The sequence below is a fragment of the Corylus avellana genome, chromosome 1 (genome assembly GCF_965113065.1).
Source record: "Corylus avellana chromosome 1, dhCorAvel1.hap1.2, whole genome shotgun sequence".
Lineage (NCBI taxonomy): Eukaryota > Viridiplantae > Streptophyta > Magnoliopsida > Fagales > Betulaceae > Corylus > Corylus avellana.
This window is the reverse complement of record NC_142490.1, coordinates 36,016,965-36,042,098: the sequence shown is the minus strand read 5'-3', so window position 1 is coordinate 36,042,098 and position 25,134 is coordinate 36,016,965. Positions and strand designations below refer to the sequence as shown.

Here is a 25,134-nt window from a genome sequence, read left to right as displayed (position 1 = left end):
GTGAGGCTCATCCCCAACCTTAGTTGGGAATTTAGCTCAACATCAAAATAAAATCTAAACCTAAACCTAAACCTAAAGAAAAACTAAACAAAAGAATTTTGTTCTCTAGGATTGTGTATCTTTTCTTGAATGTAAAGATGTCTATTTATAGGCTTAGGAAAGTCCTAAAAGCCCTATCAAACCTAGATAATTCGGAGGTCTGTCTTCCACTCAAAATAGAAGTTCGGAATAGGATTCGTCCAAATTTGTATCTTTTAATTGTGGGGCGATTTTGGCATAGAAACCGTCCGAATTAGGAAAATCCTATTTCACAACAAATTGTAGTATTTTGAATTAGCTTTCCAATGCCGCTTGAATCACTTCAATCTAATATTTTAGTGAAAAGTTATAGTTAAAATACTGAGACATGTACAGAATCTGAATTTGAATCCGATCCGAAATCTTATCAAATTTGATCTTTAATCCGATTCAACCTTTTTCTTGGATTCAGTTGATCTTAACCACATCATTTAGGTCTTCTCAAAGTATGCTTTCTTCCAAACTTTGCATTTTCTTCTTTAAAGCTGTAGTTTTTCTTTATTGACCTACAAAACATTAAAAACATAAAAATAACACAAAATATTAAATAACGACACAACTAAAGGATTAACTAACGTAAATAAAGGGGTCCAAATATAAAATATTTGGCACTTATCACACGTCAAAATTTCTTGACGTATCCACATGTGACACGTCAAGAAGTTCTTGACGTGTCATATTTGACACGTCAAAAATACCAACTTAAATTTTTAAACTTTTAAATTTTAATTTATATCATTTATTTATTCTATTATATCATTTTTTTTTCTCTTATATAACACATTATCCATACAATATACTTAAAACTAATTAAAGAATAAATAAATTAATATTCTAGATGTACAGATAATTAAATCCATTTTTTCATGAGGGCTCAATAATTCACTCACCGACCACATATTTTATGTTGGCCGAGTTCATGTGAGGTTTGCGGGTCTTATAAAATAAATGTATTCTGTATGTCTTATATATTTTTTAAAAATTAATATGACTATCATATTAATATTACTAGACTGATTTATGTATGATAATATCATATTCAAATTAATATTAATGAAATGGTTGATTTATATGCACGCATGTGATAATTATATTAATTGGTATACAATAGTATGATTATGCATGTACACATATGCTAATATGATCATATATATGATATTAATTGATATATATACAATAGTATGATTATACATATATATATATATATATATATATATATATAGAGAGAGAGAGAGAGAGAGAGAGAGAGACATGTGATATTAATTGGCATGCATGTGATATATACGTATACATATATACCAATTAATTTATACTAATATGATAAAATTAATTTTTCATGCCAATTAAAATTAATTCACTACATTATTTTTTTAATACATATTTTTGATACCAATTAATACCTAATTATAATTATAATTAATTGTAATTTTTGACGTGTTACACGTCAAAAACTTTTGACGTGTCAAAAGAACACGTCAAAACTTTTTGACGTGTCTAACTAACACGTCAAAAAGTTTTGACGTGCTAAAATGGCACGTCAAAAAGTTTTGACGTGTTCCATTAACACGTCAAAAATTTTTAATGCCAAAAATTTTTGACGTGTTAAAATCCAACATGTCAACAATATTTTTTTTTACTTGTCTATTTAGACACATCAAAATTTATTGACGTGGCAAACATGAGTTACTGTTTGCCACGTCAATAAAGGGCAGGTTTTTTGTAGTGTGGCCTTATTAACTTTGTGTTTGTTTTTGTAGAAATTGGTTGAAGTGGAGCTGCCTACAACTACAACTACAAATACAACAACTACCTAAATGTGATACAGAATTTCAGACAGGGAGTGTATTACAAACTATTTCAGTCCTTTCCTTATTTAAGTCTGTAATTTGATTACTACATTTTTGGATTCAATCCCCTTTTGCTTATTAAGTCTGTAATTTGATAACTACGTTTTATTTTGAACTATTTAAGTGCTAATGCTATATTGTACTTAAGTTGGAAACTCTCTTGATCATTTGCGCCTATTGAGGTAATAACTTTCTTCCTTGTTCATTTAATTGTTTTCATTTTGCAGCAAAAATTTGATTATTTGAACCTCCCTTGACTCCTTTATTAAAGGTCAAAGACCTTTTGAGTCTTTGACTAACAAAATGTAAGGGAGTAAAAATTTGCTAACAATTTTTTTGGGTTTGTTTGTGTATGCAATATATATTCATTTCTTAGGTCCTTGTCTCCGCTTTTAAGAAACTTCATTAAAAGCCGCCACATATTTTCAGATGCTAGTTGCTAGTTTGGTATTTTGTAGTTTCTGCACTTTATATTGCCTGAAAATCTCAAAAAACTGTGCTTATAAATATCATATTTATATTTTTATGCTAATGATTTGAGATTACTTGTGATACACTGATTTGAGATTACTTAATTTACTTGTGATATATTGATTTGAGATTACTAGTGATACACTGGTTTATGCTTCTGCCTACTGCTATCTGTTTGTGGTTTGTGACTCAATTTCTAATTTGTTTTATGCTGCTGCTATCTGTTGAGATTACTTCTCTTTTTTTTTAACCTACTATTCTTGTTTATAATTTATATAGTAGTTTTGATTAACTTGATTCTATTATTTTTTGAGTTTTGCACATTTGACTATTTGAGTACATAATCTATTTTTCTATTATACCATCTATTGCTTTCATGTACATCACACTTCACTTCATTGCATGTTTTACTAATTACTATAATTTGATGTAATGTTGATCTTTGTTATGTGTGGGTTTTAGGCTGTTTGGCTATAGAAAGTCCTTCCCAATTTTGTTTTATTTCTAAATCTTAACTTTTAAGTGATAAAGCTCCCTTGACATCTTGCAAGGGAGTTAAAAACGGTTGACACTTTTTTTTTTTTCTTTTCATGGATTGTAGTATGGGTCACGGTCAGACTGGTCAGTATACATTACACATATCCTGATATCCTTAACATTTTGCAATGTTTAATTTTATGTGCATTTACTCATCTGTTTTTTGAATATTTGCTAATTACTCAATCTTAAGTGATAAAGCTCCCTTGACATCTTGGAAGGGAGTTAAAAACATTTAACACCTTTCTTTTTTCATTGAATGCAGTGTGGACTGGTGTGGGCAGTTGGTGGCTAGGTCGAAGAGTAGTCTCTTTAGATGAATTTTGCCTTTTGGTCATTTGACTCATTTCAGTCATTTATAATTTCTTCAATTTGATTTGTAATTCTTCAGTTTGTAATTATGTTTGTAAATTAATTTGTGTTCTTCAATTTGAAGTTTCTTGTAATTTGTAAGGCCCTGATATACTTGTCCTGCAAGCATGTAATTTTAGGTGTTTATAATTTCTGCAATTGTAATTTGTAAGTTATTGAGTTGTAGGTTTTCCCATGAAAAATGGGTCATGACCTTGTTATATTTGTCATGAATTTTACTTGATCCAATGAATCTTACCTGATTTGTAATTGGCATTTGGAATAAACCTGATTCATTGTTGAATTTTAAATGTTTTAGAATACTCTTACCTATTAATCTTAACGAGCCTTAATCGAGCTGAGCTACCCATTTAAGGCTCGAGAGGCTTGTTAACCGAGCTCGAGCTTGGGCTCGGGATCGATTCCACGATTTCGAAACTTTAGTTTCAAACTCGAGCTCGAGCCAATCGAGGGCTCGACTCGGCTCAAAAGTGCTCTTCGCAATCCCGAGTACTATCCCAAGTGTGTCAAATTCGTCATCGAGTCGATCTTGAGCCAGGGGTTTCAAGCTCGGCTCGAGCTCGAAATCGGCTCATTTTTGTGTCTTCCTGAATAAGCCGGTCTGAGTTTAGCAAAGCTCGGCTTTACTCGGCTCGGCTCATTTACATGCTTAATAGCAATGGCTTTGTTTCGCCTTTATCACGCACACCTACCGACGTACCAACAGGAGCCTGCCTCACTCTACGTGATTCATGAACTTGTATGACGTACCCTCACCTGCCTGCAACTTCAACTCAAGAATTAAACTCCAACTCTTAACTCAATGACTCATCCTTCTATATAATACTTCTTTGCTTTGCTAGCTACCTAAGCCTGATCTCCATATCTCCCTGCTAAGTTTTTCCTCTCATTCAAGGACTAAACCCACCATGCAAGTGCAACGCACCCAACAGGAACCACCACCACTCGTAGCCATTGTGGCCACACCAGGGATGGGCCATCTCATCCCACTCGTTGAGCTCGCTAAGCGACTTGTTGTCCACCACAATTTCCTCGTGACCTTCTTCATCCCCGCAGATTGTTCACCCATAAAACCTCAGCAAGCTGTCCTTCAAGACCTACCCAACGCCATATCCTCCATATTTCTTCCACCTGTGAGCATTGAAGACCTCCCTAAGGACGTCTAGACCTTGACTCGGATCGAACTCACCCTGACTCGGTCCCTCCCTGCCCTACGAGACTCTTTCAAGGTCTTAGCCAAGTCAACTCGGCTGGTGGCTTTGGTGGTTGATTTATTTGGTTCGAGCGCCTTTGATGTGGCCAAAGAATTCGGTGTTCCTTCCTACGTTTTCTTCACTTCAACTGCAATGCTTTTGTCGTTGGTGTTTTGTCTACCAGAGCTTGATGGAACATACTCTTGTAAGTACGGAGACTTGCTTGAACCGGTCAAATTACCTGGCTGTGTGCTGATCCATGGGTCCGATCTGGCAGACCCCTTTCAAGATAGAAAGAATAAGTCCTATAAAGGGATTCTACGCATAGCCAAGCGATACCCTCTAGCTGCTGGAATCACTACAAGAATTTAGGTCTTTAGGGGCGACTTCGAGTCGACCCTAAAAGTCCTAAAGTGGACACTGTTGACAACAGCGTCGACTTTTGGACCCTAAAAGTGTGGACGCTAATCGTCCGACCCTAATGATAAAATGTGTGATTATCAGCATCCACTTAAAGTCGACCCTAATGATCACTTTTAGCGTCCACTTTATCGACCCTAAAAGGAGCAATGTTTTGACCCTAAAGGTGATGTAAACGGAAGCCGTAGTCGACGCTGATAGTCAACCATTAGCGTGGACGCTAATAGTTAACTATTAGCGTCCACAAAGTGGACCTTAATGGTCCTAAAAATTTTTTTTAAAAAAATTAACTATCAGCGTTCAAACCAAAGTGGATGCTGATAGTTAACCATTAGCGTCCACAAAGTGGACCCTAATGGTCCTAAAATTTTTTTTTTAAAAAAAAAATTAACTATCAGCGTCCAGGCCAAAGTGGACGCTGATAGTTAACCATTAGCGTCCACTTTGTGGACCCTAATGCTCCTAATTTTTTTTTAAAAAAATTAACTATTAGCGTCCAACCTAAAGTGGACGCTGATAGTTAACTATTAGTAATGGTCCTAAAAAATAAAAATAAAAATAATCTGCGCTCGATCACACAATCGTGTGCGATCGATTGCAGTACTAGTAGGTTTTCAACATTTTGCGCTCGAACGCACATTGGGCATGCATTCGATCGCGGAACCAGTAGGTTTTTGACCTTTTGCGATTGATCGCACTTGGAGTGTGATCGATCGCAGGACCAGTGGATTTTCAATATTTTGCGCTCGAACGCATAGTGGGCATGCGTTCGATTGCGAAACTAGTAAGTTTTTGATATTTTGCGATCGATCGCACTCCACTTGCGATCGATCGCAGAACTAGGGAACACTGGTATCAGTAACATATATCGGCTAACTCCTAACCACAATATTTCTACCACAATATTAATCATGGCAAGAGTAAAAATATTGTACTCTGTTTTGAGTGAAACTAAAGATATATGTGGCTAAAAAATTCAAAACATCAATGTACATATAGTCCGTTTAAAGCTTTCTTTTTTTTTTTCTTTTTTTTTTTCCTTCTGACATGCTTGTTCACATGAAAGCCTCCTCTTTTATTGAACTCTTTGAATTGATTGACAAATTGTTAAGGTTGGTTGTCTGAAATAGTAAGATTTATCTTCCATTATTCCAGAGAATCAAGAATAAAAAGAACTCTAGCCACCCATTCATTAGCATAAGTTTGGTGTCCCTTAGTAATATTGAAGCACTTACTCATAAGTGCTAACTTGGTACTTATCTATGAGCTAGTGAGTCCTAAGCCAGTTACAATAAACGTTAGCTTCCTCTATGAGAGAGGGACGGAGAGAGAGAGGGAGAGAACAAATAGCAAACATGTGAGGGCAATCATATTATATCTACAGTCTCAAAGATACTCAAAGCTTTAAAGACATATAGCAAAATAAACATTTCAAAGTACCAGCTTGGACGTAGCTACATATTGAAGCAGAGTAGTCGAACACAGTTCTGGTGCAACTACTACATAGAGAATTGCTTATTGAGATGAGGGTGGCCTGAAGACATGTTGCCCCATGCTAGGAGGTGGTGGTGGTGGACGAACACCCCGGCCTTGCATCTGTTGGGCTTGAAAACCATGTGAGGGAGGCATTGGAGGCCTAGTACCAGGAGTGAAATTCGCCATCGTGCCGCTACCAACAGGAGGTGGGGGAGGGACAAGTGGAGTCCCATCGAGAGGCATGGGCCTAGGGCCATTTGCTACAGGAGGTGGTGGTGGGAATGAAGCAGGCATTTGAGGAGGGGCTCTAGAAGGATTTCCAAGAGGTGCACCAGGTGGCGTTCCTTACGTTGGAGGAAGTGGTGGGGATGGACCTTGGGGTGGTGGTGGAAAAGGCCTTGGTGGGACACCAGGGGCCGCTGTGCCGTTGGCTGCAGGGGCAGGTTGAGGTTTGTTTGCCTTTGGTGGCTTGATTTTAAAATATAATTGCAACTTCACATTGACAGACACAAAAAAAAGGGTCAGATAAGTTACCATTAGCAAGAACAGACCATTAGCAGGAAGAGACCAACAAAAAAGCTTGAAAAAAGAAAATTCAGTGTATTTTAACCAGACTAGCAAGTGGCCTATGAAAGAGAAAGAAAAGATTGTCCAGCCCAATTCAACCAGCAGGTAAGTTGGTCTACTTGGTTGCGTCAGTAGGTGCCAAAATAAATTGAGAGAGAGAGAGCTACAATGAGAATTAAGACCAAGAGCTGACCCACTGACAATCAAATGACATGTCTAGGTTATAGAAGGTTTTTAGTCCAGTGACTTATAAACAACTCAAACCAGGTAGACTGTTCAATCAAACTGTCAATCTTTGTGCCAAATCACATCTAAAAACATTGGAAGCAATTGAGCAAATATTAAACAAACTAACCGTAAACATTTTAGAGTCTGGATCCCAATGTGTGAAGAACTTGGGAGGGGTTTTGTCAATCTCTATGCTAGGAACCTGAAATGAAAATAACAAGCATAACCAATCAAATTTCTTGAAACTAAATGAAATGGTTAAGTTCAGCTATCTACCCTAAACTATGGGGTCATTCAATATCCAATCTACCTTCTCCAAATGAGTGTCAAAACTAACATATTAGTTGGGGGATGATGTAGGGAGGACATTACATATTAAAATGCACTAATCTATTAATTTTGACAGCTTAGTGCAGTCCACCATTCATCTGCCCACTATTACATTAATTTTAACCCTAATTTGGATGGTGTAGTGGACGTTGCATATTAATCTAGAGTTAAGTGTTGTTAGCAAAATTATTTTATTTACGCACAGAATGCAAATGACCCTATAATTGAGGGTGGATAGCTACATCTACATATTCGACGAAATCAGACTTTGGGGACAAACATAACATAACATAACGTAGTTCATTTTGCCACACAACAAATCACAACTCGTAGTAGAAGAAAAAGCACAAAATAGTAGTATCTATGGGGTCGAAAAAGAGACCAAGAGAAAATGGAAAGAGAAAAAAGAAAAAAGCGAAAATTCAGATTCTCCATTATTTTGTTGAGAATGTCAAGGGAAAAAATGGTGATTTTTGAATTTTATATGATCTTATACCTCTTTATCCTATAATTATGAAAATGATATGATATAAAGGCCAAACATATCATGAATAATGGCTTAAAACTACAAAACGACACCTATCATCGGAAACACAAGCCGAAAACCACAAATACTGGCAAACTTTAAAAGTTTAACACCTTTTGGAGAAGACTACTATGCATTAACACTACTTCACCACATCAGACAACAATCTTCAAACTAATCTAAATGCCCGCAAGAAACGTAACTCAAAATGACTAACCTCATCAAAATCATCAAAAATATGTGAGAACTGCCCCATGAACCAAACTTGCCAAGGGAGAAAACTATTAAATATATGTTTTACAATCCATAGCCAGCAAAATTGCAGAACCCAAAATAAAGTACTTATCTGCATCCTCTTCCTTGCCAATTCATCCTCATAAGCAATTTGAATAATCTACCACAATGAACCAATATATAATATCAAAAACAATGAGAATGAAACCCAAAATGATAGAGAAAGAGATACTAAACATGTGTTTCTTCATGAAACATATTAAAGTGAGAACCTGCTTGGGTGGATTAACTTTTTTGTACTCTTGTCATCCTGCATACACTTAAAAAGAAAATTTTGAAAAATATTATTACTCCCTTGCATTGTTTACTCAAAGTTCTTTAAGCTTGATAAACATGTTAAGGGAGATTTATTAACTCAAAAGTTCTTGAACCAAAAATTTTGCGAATATCTTAACATAATATAAACCAAATAAAAAATACCAACAAATATACATTACCAAACAGATCACGATCAACAAATACTCAAATACACAGTAGCAAATAGAAAGTACCAACAACTATCCAAATACATAGTATCAAAAAATATATCCCAAATAGATGGTATGAAAAAGTACATCCTAAATAAATGGTTATTCCAAAGCTCCCTCAATTGTTGGCTTCACTTGATTCACCTCCAATCAAGCACCCTCCCGACCTAAGAAGAATAGAATTTCATATAATGATCAATAAGCTTTTTAACGATTACTTAGTATATGTGTTTTAGTAAAATTAATGCATAGGTAAAGTTTCACTAACCCTCCAATACGTGACATTAAGAACTAAATAGTGGCTTTCAATTGGTTCGTTTCCTCAACGTTGGCTTGCAGATTTTCCCTGTACTGATGAAGTTTGATTCTAGTCTGTTTAAGCTTGCTTTGAGTGTCTTCTTGTCTTTTCCTACACTCGTCATGGTTGTCGAAGTGGGCGAACGCTTGAGATGAAGTACTTAAAAGGGTAGGAATAAGACCACATCCCATTCCTCTAACATGCCCAGATCGTCGGCCCCCTAGCACTTGTGTGACTATTACTTGTATTCGGTCCTCCACACTTCCCTCCACATTGCCTTCCTCTAAGGCCTCACTGGTTGTTAATTCTTGCATCTGAAGCTACACAAGTCATAGTTGGCCTTAGTTTAATATATACTTCATGCAAGTTTATTATTTATGTTCTTCACTAATCAACTTAATGATCGGAGCGTAAACATTTACTTACATATAGACTTTTGCATTCAACTTAATGATCGGAGGTAAACATTTACTTACATATAGACTTTTGCATTTGTCGTTCACAAACTCTTTATCCTTTTTTCTTGTATGGGTAGCCTCATATAGTTCAACAGGATTGAGCTTCACTTTTGTTTCTTGTTCCTGCACATAATACATATAATCAAAGTTTACACTAAATAATGTTACTTTCAGGAAATTATGCTACGAGATACTTACCTTTTTGTAAATGACGTTGACAAATGAACAAGTCCCAGCTGTGTGCTCTGTTTCCAATTTGTTTCTGTTTTTTATATTTCGTTCAGACTTTTCCTATGAAATTTGGAGAGAAAAAAAAAACACAATTATTCATAAAATGTCTTCAAGTGCATGCAAATTATATCAATCTGAATTTTCTAATCAGTATAACAATATATATTTACCTTCCATTTAGTGTCATCAAATGAGTCACATATTAGGTTCCATTGCTCAGGAATATACCCTGTTGGCACGTTTTCCCTCCTAATAGCCTTAGCCTTGGCAATCCCCTCATCATCGTCTTTATGAATGCCTTCAAAATATTTCTTGTAGTGGTCCCTATACAAGTTCGAACGAAGCCTAGCATATGCACGACCTAATTTATGTTCAACAGCTTTGATGTGCTCGCATCCTCCCATATTCAGTGCGAAGTTTGACTGATACATAATAGATAAGAAAACAATGGTAAAAAATGTGTCACATTACTTTTTCATACGAAACATATTCTTAAACATTACATTGATATTCATACCTGAACATGGAATAACAACTTGCTCTTTTCCTCAGCTGGGACCTTCTTCCATTCACTGTGATGGAGTTCACACATGTTACGAATAATCTCCCCAATCTTGCTTGCAAACCATGATGCATTCTCGCCTACAAGTGCCCGATGTCTATTTGGGATGTTTAGCACTAAGGGACCATTCTTAAGTACGTGGTCACTCAACTTCTTACACTTGGCCTTACCCCTTACACTTCGGACAAACGTGGTAGCTGTTACGCAAAACATGGTAACGTAGTAAGTTATATTTGGAAAAGTATATTGTTAAATGCCTATAATAAACCAAAATAATACAAAAATAACATTTTATAAACATATAATTCATGAACTTACAAGATGCAGTAAGGGCGGCTCCCTGTGAATCCAATCCTGCCACTGAGTGAATAGGATTATTAAACTTGTGCGAAGGATGCCCATCCACTGACTAGAGGGAGAGGAGGGGGGGCGAGGGCGACATTTGCATATCTGTATCACCAAACCTAGAATTGGGAGTCGGACTCTCATGCTCGTCAATAAGGCCCCGACCTTGACCTTGGCCTCGGCCTCGTGCTGCTAGAACACATTTGCGTCCTATTGTTGTCATTGTTATGATCAATTTGCTAACAACTCAAAAACCAAAAAAAATTATATTAGTCAAATTATAACCATATAGCATGTTCAATATTTTTGACAAACATACAATAATCATGCTAGTAAAAAAAAAAAAAAAACACCACAATATATATATATATATATATATAGAGAGAGAGAGAGAGAGAGAGAGAGAGCATCAACTTCATTAAATATGCTAATACACTTTGTACTTACACCAAATGTGAGCTTATGTTCAACACATTTCATCATCAGATTCATATTCAGAATCTGTATCACTGTTACTTGAAAATGATTGTTCGTGTTCAGAGTCTATATCGTTGTCGCTACATAACTCCTCTTCTTCATCAAAGTTTGTATTATGGTCCTCGTCCGGCAAGTTATCGTTGGCAAACATGCTTGCATCAAGTTAAATATATAATTCATCAATTGCTATTGTCGCATCATCTCTACGTAATTGAGTGGAGGCATCAACATTTGCTTCATCAACAAAGACCATATTACCCCCAACACATTCACCTTCCTGGTATACGTCATCATTGAGTCTTTGGTCATCTTCTGTATTCTCTCCTTTTTGTACTGTTGGAATATCATAGATGTCTCTATTGATCCACTTCTGCACCACTTTCCAATTACCACCCAATTTAGGATCATCCAAGTAAAATGAACGGGTCGGATTCACACCATTTACGAGAAGTATTCACAATCGTGAAGCCTTAGTCCATTCGTACTCCTGTTGCACTCCCAGTGTCCCACCAATTGCACTCAAACAAGTACACAAGATTTTGGCCAGGTTAACGTAACTCTAGAATATTTTTTAACTCACCATAATACTCCGTTATTGAGGTTTCGTCCTCACCTGAAACAGAAATACCACTGTTCTGGATAGTACGAGTTTCTGCACATTCTTTCGTGTGGTATCTAACCCCATTCACGATGCAACCTCTATACGATCTAACATGACGATCAGGCTCGCATGCAAGATCATATAATTGTTTTGAGCCATTGTCTGCAGTATGCCCACTATTGTATAAACGTTTATGGAACCAACGCTCAAAGTTAGCCTTATGCTTTTTTTTCAATGTCACGGCCGCCTTCTCTTTTGATCATATTATAATGTTCACTGCATGAAAAATAAACGTATTGATAAATGATCATCAACGCTAAAATTATAACATGTCATAACAAGTAAAACACAAAGACCATTACTAAACTTACTCCAAATATGAGGTCGTTTCATTACAGTTGGTAAGCATATACCATCGTGCCCTACCAAAATCATTAGTATCCAGTGTTACTAATTTAGCTGCTCCTAACGGCCGAACTCGTTGGGAGAATACATCCAAGTGCTTGCTCATTTCTACAATATCAACATCAACATTTCTCCGTTCACGGTTCCATCTTGTCTCAATCCCCCAAAGATACCTGGAACAGAAGGTCAAGCTCTCCTCAACTAGGTAACACTCAGCAATAGACCCTTCTGGATGCGCTTTGTTACACGTCCATTTCTTATATCTTCCAAGTTCTCTTTCGAACGGATACATCCAACGGTTTTGTACAGGACCGGCAAGCTCGGCCTCCCGAGGTAAATGAAGTGCTAGATGGATCATAACATCAAAAAAAGCTGGCGGAAATATTTTTTCCATTTTGCATAAAATTAATACAATGTCGACTTTCATTTGTTTCATGATATCAACTTTCAACGTCTGTTCACATAACTGCGTAAAAAAGGTACTCAACTCGGTCAATGTTGTTCGTATTTCCGACGTAGAGAAATTTCGAATTACAACAGGAAGCAAGCGCTGTAAGAAGACATTCCAATCGTGGCTTTTCATACCCGAAATTTTACTAGGAAGCTTGTTGACACATCGACCAATGTTAGATGCATACCCGTCAGGAAATTTAACACCTTTCAACCACTCACATAAACTCCTCTTCTTATCTTTTGTCAAGGTGTACTTCGCAAGTGGCATCCTATAAGCTTCACCATTTGGCTGCACATGCAATTCTTTACGTATACCCATCAACTGTAAATCTCTTCGTGCCTTGACTGTGTCCTTGGTCTTCCCATCAATATTCATCAATGTACCTAAGATACTTTCACATATGTTCTTCTCAATATGCATTACATCTAAATTGTGACGTAGTTTCAAGCTTGACCAGTAAGGCAACTCAAAGAAAATACTTCTCTTCTTCCAATTCAACACAACATCTGTGTACTTTCTCTTTCTCCCACTTGTTTTTCCAAATTGTAAACCCTCAGCATCCCTTAGTTGTTTCAACAATTGACTTGCAGACAATTCTTCAAGTTCCAATCTATGCTCCTCTGTACCATCGAACAAATCTCCTCTTTTGCACCATGGATGCTCTTGAGGAAACCACTGACGATGACACATGAAGCACACCTTATGTCCATACTTCAAGTACCTGAACGATGTATTCTTATTACATATTGGACATGCAAGATTTTCATCTGTAGACCACCCAAATAATTTTCCATATGCGGGAAAATCATTTATAGTCTATAGTAATGTCGCATGCAATTGAAATGTCTCTTTCTTTGATGCATCGTACACGTGTATGCCTTCATTCCATAAATCTTTCAAGTCACCAACCATTGGCCGCAAATATACATCAATATTCTTTCCAGGATCTAAAGGCCCAGGGATAATAAGGGACAACATCAAATTTGGACTCTTCATACACATCCACGGTGGGAGATTGTACACCGTTAACATTACTGCCCATATGCTATATGTTGTAGTCATATTACCATATGGGTTGAAACCATCACTTGCTAAACGAAGCTGCAAGTTGCGGGAATCACTTGCAAACCACTCATGTATTTTATGAAACTCTTTCCATACAATAGAATTGGCGGGGTGTCTGAGAGTATTGCCATCATCTTCTCGACCTTCTTTGTGCCACCGCATTTCCTTGGCCATTTCCTTTGTCATAAACAACCGTTGTAACCTCGATTTTATTGAAAAATATCATAAGACCTTTTGAGGAATATTACTTTTTCTGCCTTTGCCATCAATCCATCTTGAATTGTTGCACTTTGGGCATACCACTTTGTCTGCATGTTCTTTCCAAAAAAGCACACAACCATTCTTGCATGCGTGTATCTTACTGTAACCGAATCTCAAGTGTTGCCTAAACTGTATTGCTTCTCTATACGAGTGTGGCAATGTCTCTCCATCTAGGAGGGCCATCTTTATCAAGTCAATCATCATATCAAACGCCTTGTTACTCATGTTGCAGAACGCCTTTATATGAAGCATCTTCAGTACAAAAGCAATTTGTGTAAATTTCTTGCAGCCTGGATCAAGTTCTCGTAAACCATCTTCCCATAATCGGTAGAAGGAGCTTGTTTGTTCGTGATCATCTATTGTGGGGCCCTGTGAAGTAGAGGATTCTCCGATGTTAGCATCAACAAATGTCCCCATACATACATCGTCTAACAATTCTTCAATTGCATCAACCTCCTCCATCATTTCACTTGTATGTGTGTGCATGTTTGTAGAAGTGTTTACCCTAAAATGATCTTCTTCCTCGTGAAATATCCATCGAGTGTATGTCGGAGTAAATCCATTCATATACAAGTGACCCTTCACCTTGCTAATATGACAATAATATCGATTTGCACAATCACGACATGGACACTTTGTCATATCACGTGAATCGACTGATTTATTTGCCATTCCCATGAATTCTTCCACACCTTTTTGAAATCGCTTTGAACATCGAGTACTTTCCCGCATCCAACTCCTATCCATATTGATGTCCCTATTAGAGGTTATTTGTTACGTACATGTACGCACACAAGGGAATTAGAAGGTCAGATTCTTAAGAATTAAGAGGATTAAATGGGAAGTCTGATCTCAAATATTAAGGGAGGGAAAGTTTAAAAGGAGCATGGGTAATGAGAGAATTCTAGAAGTGGGTTACTAGTTTAGAACAAATATTCACGAAATGATGCTAGCTCAATGCGATGTTACCTAACAAAATATTCTAGAAGTGGGTTACTAGTTTAGAACAGATTTCTATTTGTAATTTATTTACTAGTTTAGCTCAATGACAGTTTTACATTTTTTAGTATTGTTGTTAGCTTTGATATTTATTATAGAATGTTGTCTTGTTTCAAGTTTACTGTGCTGCTTCCTTATTGAACTTAAATAGAAAAGACAATACAATCATAATCCATACCAACTTTGATAACATAAGTTGATGTGAACTAGAAAATTAATAACATAATCCTATTATAAGAATAAGACTTAATACTAATCTAAAAGTAATAATAAGAGAAGAAGTAAGGTTTAATACAACCACAAGAGAAGAAAAGAGGTTTAATGGAACTACAAAAGATTATATGTGTTTATATATGTTAAAGCATGTCCTCAGGGGATTGAGCGCAGGTCAAGTGCGATTGATCGCAGGATCGGTCGCAGTACCAGAAGGTCTAGTTCAGAATCAAAGTAATCTGCGATCGATCGCAGGATCAGAAGCTCAAGGTAAGAATCAGAGTAAACTACGATTGATCGCAGGATCAATCGTAGGATCGATCGCAGTACCAGAAGCTCAAGGTGAGAATCAGAGTAATCTGCAATCGATCGCAATACTAGAAGCTCAAAATGAGAATCAGAGTAATCTGCGATCGATCGTAGATAGGCGTTCAATGCCATAAAAAACAAAAGGAACAAACTTAATAGCAATGCAAACATGACTTGCTAGCAACCAGCTACATGACCACATTATTCATATTCTAAGATTGATCAATAGGACTACTTCCTATAATGGCCAAACCTCAATATCTGAAACTCAGATCCATCAAGTGATCTCAAGATCTCTCAAGATGAGTTTTTTTATTTTTTGGTTGGATGGGGCTCACATAAATAAGGCCAAAGAATAAACATATGTCTTTAAGAAGCATAATATGCATACAATAACTATATTAGAAATTTTGAAGATAACATTTGGTAACTATATTAAAAATTCAAAAGATCACCCACTCCACCTGTTATCTTAAAAAACACCAACTCTAGCAAGATATAACTAACCTGTTTCTTGTTAAAATATTTATCTTAACACCTACAGCATAGACTATTTTCTTACCAAAATATCTACATGCACTACATTTTTCTTTTCAAGGGTGGGGGACCACACAGCAACATGAATGAACACAATGAGATGGTGCAGTTGAGGAGGGTGGTGCTGTAGGTAGATAGCACAATAGTGGACTAGTTATTGGTAATAATCATAGGATTGTACAATTCTGGTGATAAAGTTGGCACAACACCATATTAGAAATTAGTGGAACTCATCCTTGATTAGGTGTCCTCGCCATTCTTCCTCATTGATTTCCACCCAGATAACGACATCTAGAAAGCATGATGGAACTAAAGGGCTTGATTTGTGTGTGTGTGTGTGTGTGTGTGTGTGTTGAGTGTAAAAGCTTGCTCAGTTACTAAAAAAATTAAAACTAAAACTTATAGAAGTCATGACTCCCCTTTGGTTCTCAAACTAGGAAGAGGATCAAAACCCCTAAAATGAAAAGCTATTTCCCACAAGCAGAGACATTCCTAATTAACTTTCTAAAGCATGCAAATTATATCCTAAATCAATGACTATGTATATATTACTATGAATATTGAAGCGGCACAAATGTACCATATCAAAGACAATTGTATAAGGTTAGAACTTATTATAGGGCTTCGTTATCTACGACTTTTCGCTAGGTCACCCACCAATGGCCTGACGGCCCACAGCCAAAAAGCTTAGAAGGTCGGCAACCCATAATTGGAAGGCCCGATGGTCCACGACTCAAATTATCGATAAGGATTTAAGTGCACTTTTGTAAAGATGTAACACTCAACAACTATCTACTTATGCTATGCATTCCTTCCCAACAAACTTGAGGAATGAATCTCCACTTCAGTAAATTAGAAAGTATTGGTGGAAATTCTTAAAACCCTAAAGAAGAATAATGAGAGACAATGGCCTATATATAGGCATTCACGAAGGAAAACATGGAGTTTATGCTTTGGAGTAAATACTTTTTTCTTCTTGACATAATTTCAATTTTATTCTTCTTTTTTATTATTATTATTTTATTATTATTTTTATTTTTTATGAGTAAAAACTTTCTTTCTTAACAACCAGAAACAAGCTGAAACACAAAACCAACCACCAGATATTAGAAACCAGCCTCAAAAGGAGAAACCACAACCAACAAAAGCCAACCAAAAACATCTCAGGAAACAAGACGCAACTCAGCAGGAAAAGATACAACAATTTACAGATATTTCAGAAAATAAAAAAATTCTTCTGAAACCTAAACTACCCCAGAAGTAGAGAGTTAAAAAAAAAAACAAAAAACAAAAAAACAAAAAAGACCCAAAACAATTTGACTGATTCGTACAAAAAAATAGAAACTGAGTTCCTTGCTTTAACAGAGTAATAGCAACTGAGTACCCATTACAATTCGTTTTTTTTTTTTTTAATTTGTTCCAACAAATTTAGAAGAATTTAGCGGTCCACGGCAGTTTTTGAATGGAACCAATCAGTTATGTAGGGAAAAAATAGAAAGAGAAGAAGAGATGAAGTACCCAAATACTTAATGTCTTCAAATCACAATTCATGGATACTATTTGAGTGATTGAGAGGCATAAGGTTTGCAAGCGTTTAGGAGAAACTCATACCTGAGAGAGCTACGAGAGAGCATTAAGTTCGCCGGAGTGAGAGTTGGCAGTGAGAGAGGTGCGCTGGAAAGAGAGCTGTCGGAGAGAGAGAAACTTGCGTGGAGTGAGTGAGAGATCGAGAGATCGAGAGAGAGGGAGGGAGAGAGTGAGAGTGAAAGACGATTGGCAGGAGGTGTGGGATTTGGTGAAAAAATGGGTTCCGAGAATTTTAGAACCCCCGCCAGTTTACCGCCATCTATTAATAGATGGCGGTAAACTATTTTGTGCAGCTCAATACTTGAGGTATTTTCTTAAAAAAAAAAAAAAGAGAAAAATATAAATAAATAAAAAAACCCTCTAAACTACTAGCCGTTTGCAATATAGTCTTTCAATGTTCAAAATGGACTAAAGTAGCCTATCAAACTACCAAATTGTATCAAAAAGTCTACTTATTTTGTTATATTTCTATAATACCCCTATTCTTTTAACAAAGTAAAATCAAATGTATGGTTCTTTAGATATTTTAAAAAAAAATAGTTTATTCCCTGAAATCAAATTTTGTACCTTTGATTTTACTTTAATATAATATGAAGTAATTTGTAATTTAGGCAAACTACAGTGACTAATTATTTATTATTTATTCCAAAAAACATTTTCTTTTTTTGTTTGTGTTTTTATTCGTCTGTTGGTTTTCTTCTATTTTAAAAAAATTGTCATATCTTTGATTTTACTTTAATAAAACATGAAGCAATTTATAATTTATGCCAACTACAGTGACTAATTATTTACTATTTATTCCAAAAAACATTTTCTTTTTTTTGTTTGTGTTTTCATTCGTCCATTGGTTTTCTTGTATTTTTAAAAAATTGTCAAATCTTTGATTTTACTTTAATAAAATATGAAGGAATTTGTAATTTATGCCAACTACAATGACTAATTATTTACTATTTATTCCAAAAAATATTTTCTTTTTTTGTTTTTATTCACCCATTGGTTTTCTTGTATTTTTTTTTTAAAAAAATTGTTTCGTTTTTTTTTTCAATTATTTTATTATTTATTTGTTAAAATAATAGGGGTATTATAGGAATATTAAAAATAAGTGGCATTTTTATACAATTTGGTAGTTCGGGAGGCTACTTTAGTATCTTTTGAACATTGGAGGGTTATATTGCAAATGACTGGTACTTTGGGTGGCTTTTTTTATATTTTTCCAAAAAAAAAAATATACTTCCAATTTTTTAATTTTTATTTATTTATTTTAAAATTTTCTCTTATAATATGTTTTTATTATTATAATATTAACTAAAAATTTCCGTTTAATAAATTTTTATGATAAAGATCATTAAGTTGATATTTATCTTATAATTAATTATAAAATAATATAAAATCCAAAGGTAATATAAGATCAATGTAACTAAGGTACTAAGATAATATAAAAAGCTAATAGTTCAATTGAATGTTCGATTGAACCTTCAATTGTATCCAGTTTGATCTATCAATTGATCATACCACAGTCAATCGAACTAATTCAGTAGGATCGATCGGACATTTGATTCTATCACGATCAATCGAACTAATTCATTATGATCGATCAGATGTTTGATCGAACGATTGATCCTATCACGATCAATCGAACTAATTCATTAGGATCGATCAGATGTTTGATCGATCATTTAATCATATCACGATCAATCGAACTAATTTATTATGATCGATCGGATGTTTGATCGAACATTTGATCCCATTACGATCGATCAGACTAATATGTAATAGTATCGATCAGAACTGATTTTATCAGATGTTTGATTGAACCTTTAATCATGTCAAGTTTTATTGATTGAATCCCGATCAATTTAAGTAATGCACTAATATAATATAAAATGCTTAGAGTTCAATTCAATGTTCGATCGAACATTTAATTTGTTTGAATTTTGTTCGATCATTTGATCTTATCACGATCGATCGAACGAATGCACTAGGTAAGACCAATCGGATGTCTGATCAAACATTCAATTTCATTTGTTTCAATCATTTGATCTTATCACGATCAATCGAACTAATTCATTATGATTGATTGGATATTCGACCAAACCTTCAATTTCAATTGTTTCAAGTTTGATCAATCATTTGATCATATCATGATTGAAGTTGTTGTACATTATGCAATAAAAATTAAAAAAAAAAGAAATAAAATTTTTATATTTGAGCCATTCTGTTATTGCGATCGATCGCACCTAGGGTGCGTTCGAGCGCAATAACAGAATCACCACGCACACCCTTGGCCGAATGCGATCGATCGCACCATGTGTGTGATCGAGCGCACTCAGACAGCACACCACGTGACCTATTTTAGGTCACTTTCCCCCACACCCCACATATTTTTCTTCCCCTGCGCCGTACACCTCTCCAAGCACCCACGCACCCCCGGCACAACCAAAGCACACAACCACTCGTCCACCATTTTTCATCACCTTTACCACACAGCCACCACACGGTTCTCTTCTCCGGCAACCATACCAGGTACTTTTCACTACCTCTACTTTACACGCCGTTCCCTATTACCATCAACACCCCAACCACGATCACTTTCGCAACCTTTTTTTTTGTTTGTTTATTTTCTCATATTTCTGCAATTGTGGGTGTTCATCCACCCACATTGCTTTCTTGTGGTTGGATTTTGGTGTTTTTGCAGGGGGTTTTGAGCGGAGTTGCGTTGTTTTGCAATGTTGGCTATCTCTAGTGCACACCAGGTGTTCGACAAAAGTCCCCAATCAAGCTCATCATGCCAAGAACTCGAGCTTCGTCCTCCCGAGGGTCCGATACCCGAGCCATTTCTCCCCCGCCCACTTTTGAGGAGCGGGAGTTGCTATTTGAGACCACCGTCGCCATTCGCGAATACTTTGAAAATCTTGAGGCGACTCAATGGGTGGTCGCCGAGTTCGACGGGGGCTCAAGAAGCTTTTCAAGCTGGTCACCTCCACTGCTTACAGAAAATTGGTGATCGAGTTTTATGCCCACCTGTCTCATGACTGCAACAGGCTGGCTGCCCTCTCTTCCAAAGTGCAAGGCAAAGCTACTGACGTAACACGGGCCTACATTGCCGCTGCCCTTCAATGCAATGATGAGCACCCTCCAGAAGCCGCACAACTTGCTGAGCAACCGGCCAGATTCTATGTGGCGGAAATCATTGAGGACATGTGCGAAGGGATATATGCCGATGCCCACCATAATGCCGGCAGCTAATCCAAGCTACCTCAACGGCTTTGGTTTGTGGACTCCGTATTACACTGTAATGCTTTTCCCTTGGGGCACAAAACTCAGAGGCAGGATCAATTTCTTCAAGCACTCTACACCTTCCATAAAGGTGCTTGGTACTCCATTCCCGATATAATTTGGAACCAAATTCACAAATTTTGGAATGGGGTGCACGTTGGAGGAGCAGAGTCCACACATTCATGGGGGTTTCCTTTCCCATACTTAATCTCCTACATCCTCTGGAAGAAAGGCGTCAAGGGTACCGCAGTTGATGAGCCAGTCACTACTACTCATATATTTGACATTCCCCAATGGAAGAAAAGCCTCTCCCACATGCCCCGGGTAGCTCCAGCACCAGTAGCTAGTGCGGAAGAGTATAAGGCCGAGCCGATGGTTGAAGATGAACCTGTAGTTGATTTAGAGGCAGCTGAGGAGGAGGCCCCGACAATTTTTTGTGAAGCACGAAACCGCTCACTTAGTGAAGAAATAGCGGGCCTTCGGAGAGAGTTGGCTGGCCAAAGAAAGGAGGCTCGAGAAAATAAAGAATTGATGGACAAACGCCTAGGCGCCTTAGAAGAATTGATGCAGTCCATTCTCAGCCGGTTGCCACCACCACCTACAGGAGCATCATCTTCTGGACAACAGTAAGCAGGGACCACCGTCTGGCTAAAGACGTTAAACTTAGCGCTCATGGGAGGCACCCCATAGTTTACCCTTTTTATTTTGTATAGTATGTTTTAAGTTAATCTTTTTATTTGTCTTTAGTTTTGTTTCTTTTTACTTGCTTTTGTATTTTCTTATGGGAATGACCCCGTATTTGCACACGGCCGGTTGTTGAATTGCAAGGTATCAATATATTTTCACTTAAAACTGAGAGGAATTATTTTACAGTTTAGATTTTATTTTGTTATATTTAACAGTGTAAAATCTTTCCATAAGGTATCAATATATTCATCATATAATATATATACACTATTAGATCTGTAAAATTTAATATGAATTATGAAATGGGAATTAACTCTTCAAATTAGTCCAAATGAAAACTTTATCCTCCAAATGTAACTCCTAACCAAATGGCAAATATATACAAATTAAAATCTTTCTTTAGGAGGATGGAATTGAAATAGAAGAATTTTTCTTTTTTTTTTTTTTAAAAAAAAAAATACACACACACACACACACACACACACATATATATATATTGAAACAACTGTACATATGGAATAAGTGAAAGGGAGAGCTTTTATTTTACGGTTAAAATGTTATTTTGTTATATTTAACGGTGCATATTGTGTCACTTTATTTGAAAATTTTAAATAATGCAGTGATATATATACAATTTTAGTAGACACTATTGGGCAGCAATAAAATATATATATATATATATATATATATATATATATATATATATATATATACACTTTCTATATATATATTTGAGCCATTCTGTTATTGCGATCGATCGCAGTAATCGAATATTGGCTTGGAACATTCTGTTACTGCGATCGAACGCACCTTGGGTGCATTCGATCGCAATAACAAAATCACCATGCACACCCTTGGTCGAATGTGATCGATCGCACCGTGTGTGCGATCGAGTGCATTCGGACAGCACACCACATGACCTATTTTAGGTCACTTTCCCTCACACCCCACATATTTTTTATTTTTCTACCTATTCTTTAGGGTCCACTAAAGTCGACCATAATGCTTAAGTATTAGCGTCCACTTTCAAAATGGACGCTAATAATGGGTCTTCAGCGTCCACTTTTAGTCGACCCTATTGGTCAGCAATTTTATTTTTTTATTTTTATTTTTATTTTGGGGGAACTTTACTTACCCCCCCTATACTTTCGTGCTTTTTGCAGACACCCCCCCCCCCCCCCCCCATTGTTCAAAACCTTTCACTTTGATGTATCCAACTTTCGTTTCCTTTCACTTTGCCCCTTCCGTTAGGATTTAACAGTAAATGCTAACGGAAAGGTTGGAAAATTACAATCGTGCCCTTATTTTTTATTAAAAATAATTTTTTTTTAAAAAAAATTAGGGGTAGAAAGGTCAAAAGCTAACGGTAGGATGGTATTTGAAAGGAAACGAAAGTTTGATACACCAAAGTAAGAGGTTTTGAACAATGGGGGGGTGTCAGCAAAAAACACGAAAGTATAGGGGGGTAAGTGAAGTTTCCCCTTTTATTTTTCTACCTACTCTTTAGGGTCCACTAAAGTCGACCCTAATGCTTAAGTATTAGCGTCCACTCTCCAAGTTGACGCTCATAATGGGTCTTCAGCGCCCACTTATAGTCGACCCTATTGGTCAGCAATTTTATTTTTTTATTTTTTTTTATTTTTCTACCTAATCTTTAGGGTCCACTAAAGTCGACCCTAATGCTTAAGTATTAGCGTCCACTTTCAAAGTGGACGCTAATAATGGGTCTTCAACGTCCAGTTTTAGTCGACCCTATTGGTCAACAATTTTATTTTTTTTATTTTTTTTTCTACCTATTCTTTAGGGTCCACTAAAGTCGACCATAATGCTTAAGTATTAGCGTCCACTTTTAAAGTGGATGCTAATAATGGGTCTTCAGCGTCCACTTTTAGTCGACCATGTTGGTCAGCAATTTTTTTTTTTTTTTTTTTTTTTCTACATACTCTTTAGGGTCCACTAAAGTCGACCCTAAAGAGTAGGTATTAGCGTCCACTTTCAAAGTGGACGCTAATAATGGATCTTCAGCGTTCACTTTTAGTCTATCCTATTGGTCAGCAATATATATATTTTTTTTTCTACCTACTCTTTAGGGGCCATTAAAGTCGACCCTAATGCTTAAGTATTAGAAAGTGGACGCTAATAATGGGTCTTGAGCGTCAACTTTTAGTCAACCCTATTGGTCAGCAATTTTATTTTTTTAATTTTTCTTCCTAATCTTTAGGGTCGACTCTAATGCTTAATTATTAGCGTCCACTTTGAAAGTGGACGCTATATATATATATATATATATATATATATATATATATATATATATATATTTTGCCAGCTTTTAGCGTCCACTTGTTGGTACACTATTAGCGTAAAAGTTTTTTTTTGGCCGCTTATATTTTTCCCGCCCCTTGAATAATTCTTGCGTATATATTAGAGTCGACTTATTAGCGTTCACTGTAAAGTGGACGCTAATATTCAACCTTTCGACCCATTATTAGCGTCCACGTTGATGTGGACACTAATATTTAACTATTATAGTCGCCCCTAATAAGTCGCCCCTGATGAGTAAATTTCTTATAGTGAATTATGGTTAATAGCTTTATGGAGTTAGAACCCGATTGTTTTAAAGCTTTGATGGAAGGAAAGAGGGCAGGCCACCTGTTTACACAGTTGAACCGCTTGTTCAGTTCGGTTCAGACCATGGGGTTGAAGGTTCCGAGTGTTTGAGGTGGTTGGATAAGCAGCCAAATAATTCAGTGTTAATCGGTGGGACGCTTTCACATGAGCAGCTACATGAATTGGCCTTAGGACTTGAAATGAGCGGGCAGAGATTTCTTTGGGTTGTTAGGAGCCCAAATGAGAAAGCTGCGGATGCCGCTTACTTCAGCGGACAAAGCGCATATGATCCTTTTGCTTTTCTACCGGACGGGTTCTTGGAGAGGACAAAAGGGTTGGGTCTAGTGGTGCCCTCCTTGGCTCCTCAGGTGCAAATCCTAAAGCATGCCTCGACCGGGGGGTTCCTGAGCCACTGTGGGTGGAATTCAACCCTGGAGAGCATTCTGCATGGCGTACCGTTGATTGCATGGCCACTCTACGCGGAGCAAAGGATGAACTCTGTACTGTTAGCTGATGATTTGAAGGTTGCTTTGAGGGTCAAAGTCAATGATAAAGGCCTGGTGGGACACAAAGATATTGCAAACTACGCAAGAGGGGTAATTGAGGGAGAAGAAGGAAAATTGCTAAGGAGCAAAATGAAAGAAGTAAAGAATGCAGTTGAAAGGGCTTTGAGCCAAGAAGGGTTGTCAACAAAATCACTAGCGGAGGTGGCTCAGATCTGGAAGAGTAGCAAAGAAAAGTAGTAAGCAGTAAATTAAATGTGGTTTGTTTCTCACTTTCTCGAATTCCTTTTTGAAAACTTTCTTTTTGATATTTTCAAAATGCGAGTACCGAGTACGTTTTGTGTTTGCGACAACTAGATTCTATAAATATAATGCAAGGAGTGGCACATGGAACCAGATACATGTAGTTTGGTCCCAGATTTGAATAGAGTTGTGATGACCCTTTTATAGTGA

The 25,134-nt window shown here is 36.6% G+C and overlaps 1 protein-coding gene and 2 pseudogenes across 1 annotated transcript; 1 reads left to right on the top strand and 2 right to left on the bottom strand.

Moving 5' to 3' along the window:
* The first annotated feature begins 4,111 nt into the window (after positions 1 to 4,111).
* LOC132170503 (hydroquinone glucosyltransferase) lies at positions 4,112 to 24,930 on the top strand. The gene is given in 3 exon segments (XM_059581501.2): positions 4,112 to 4,870; positions 24,143 to 24,214; positions 24,217 to 24,930. Coding segments are annotated over 3 exon segments (1,434 nt in total). The 5' UTR covers positions 4,112 to 4,213; the 3' UTR covers positions 24,922 to 24,930.
* LOC132169308 (uncharacterized) lies at positions 6,434 to 11,837 on the bottom strand (annotated as a pseudogene).
* Positions 12,146 to 14,710, bottom strand: LOC148589768 (uncharacterized; annotated as a pseudogene).
* Positions 24,931 to 25,134: the final 204 nt, after the last annotated feature.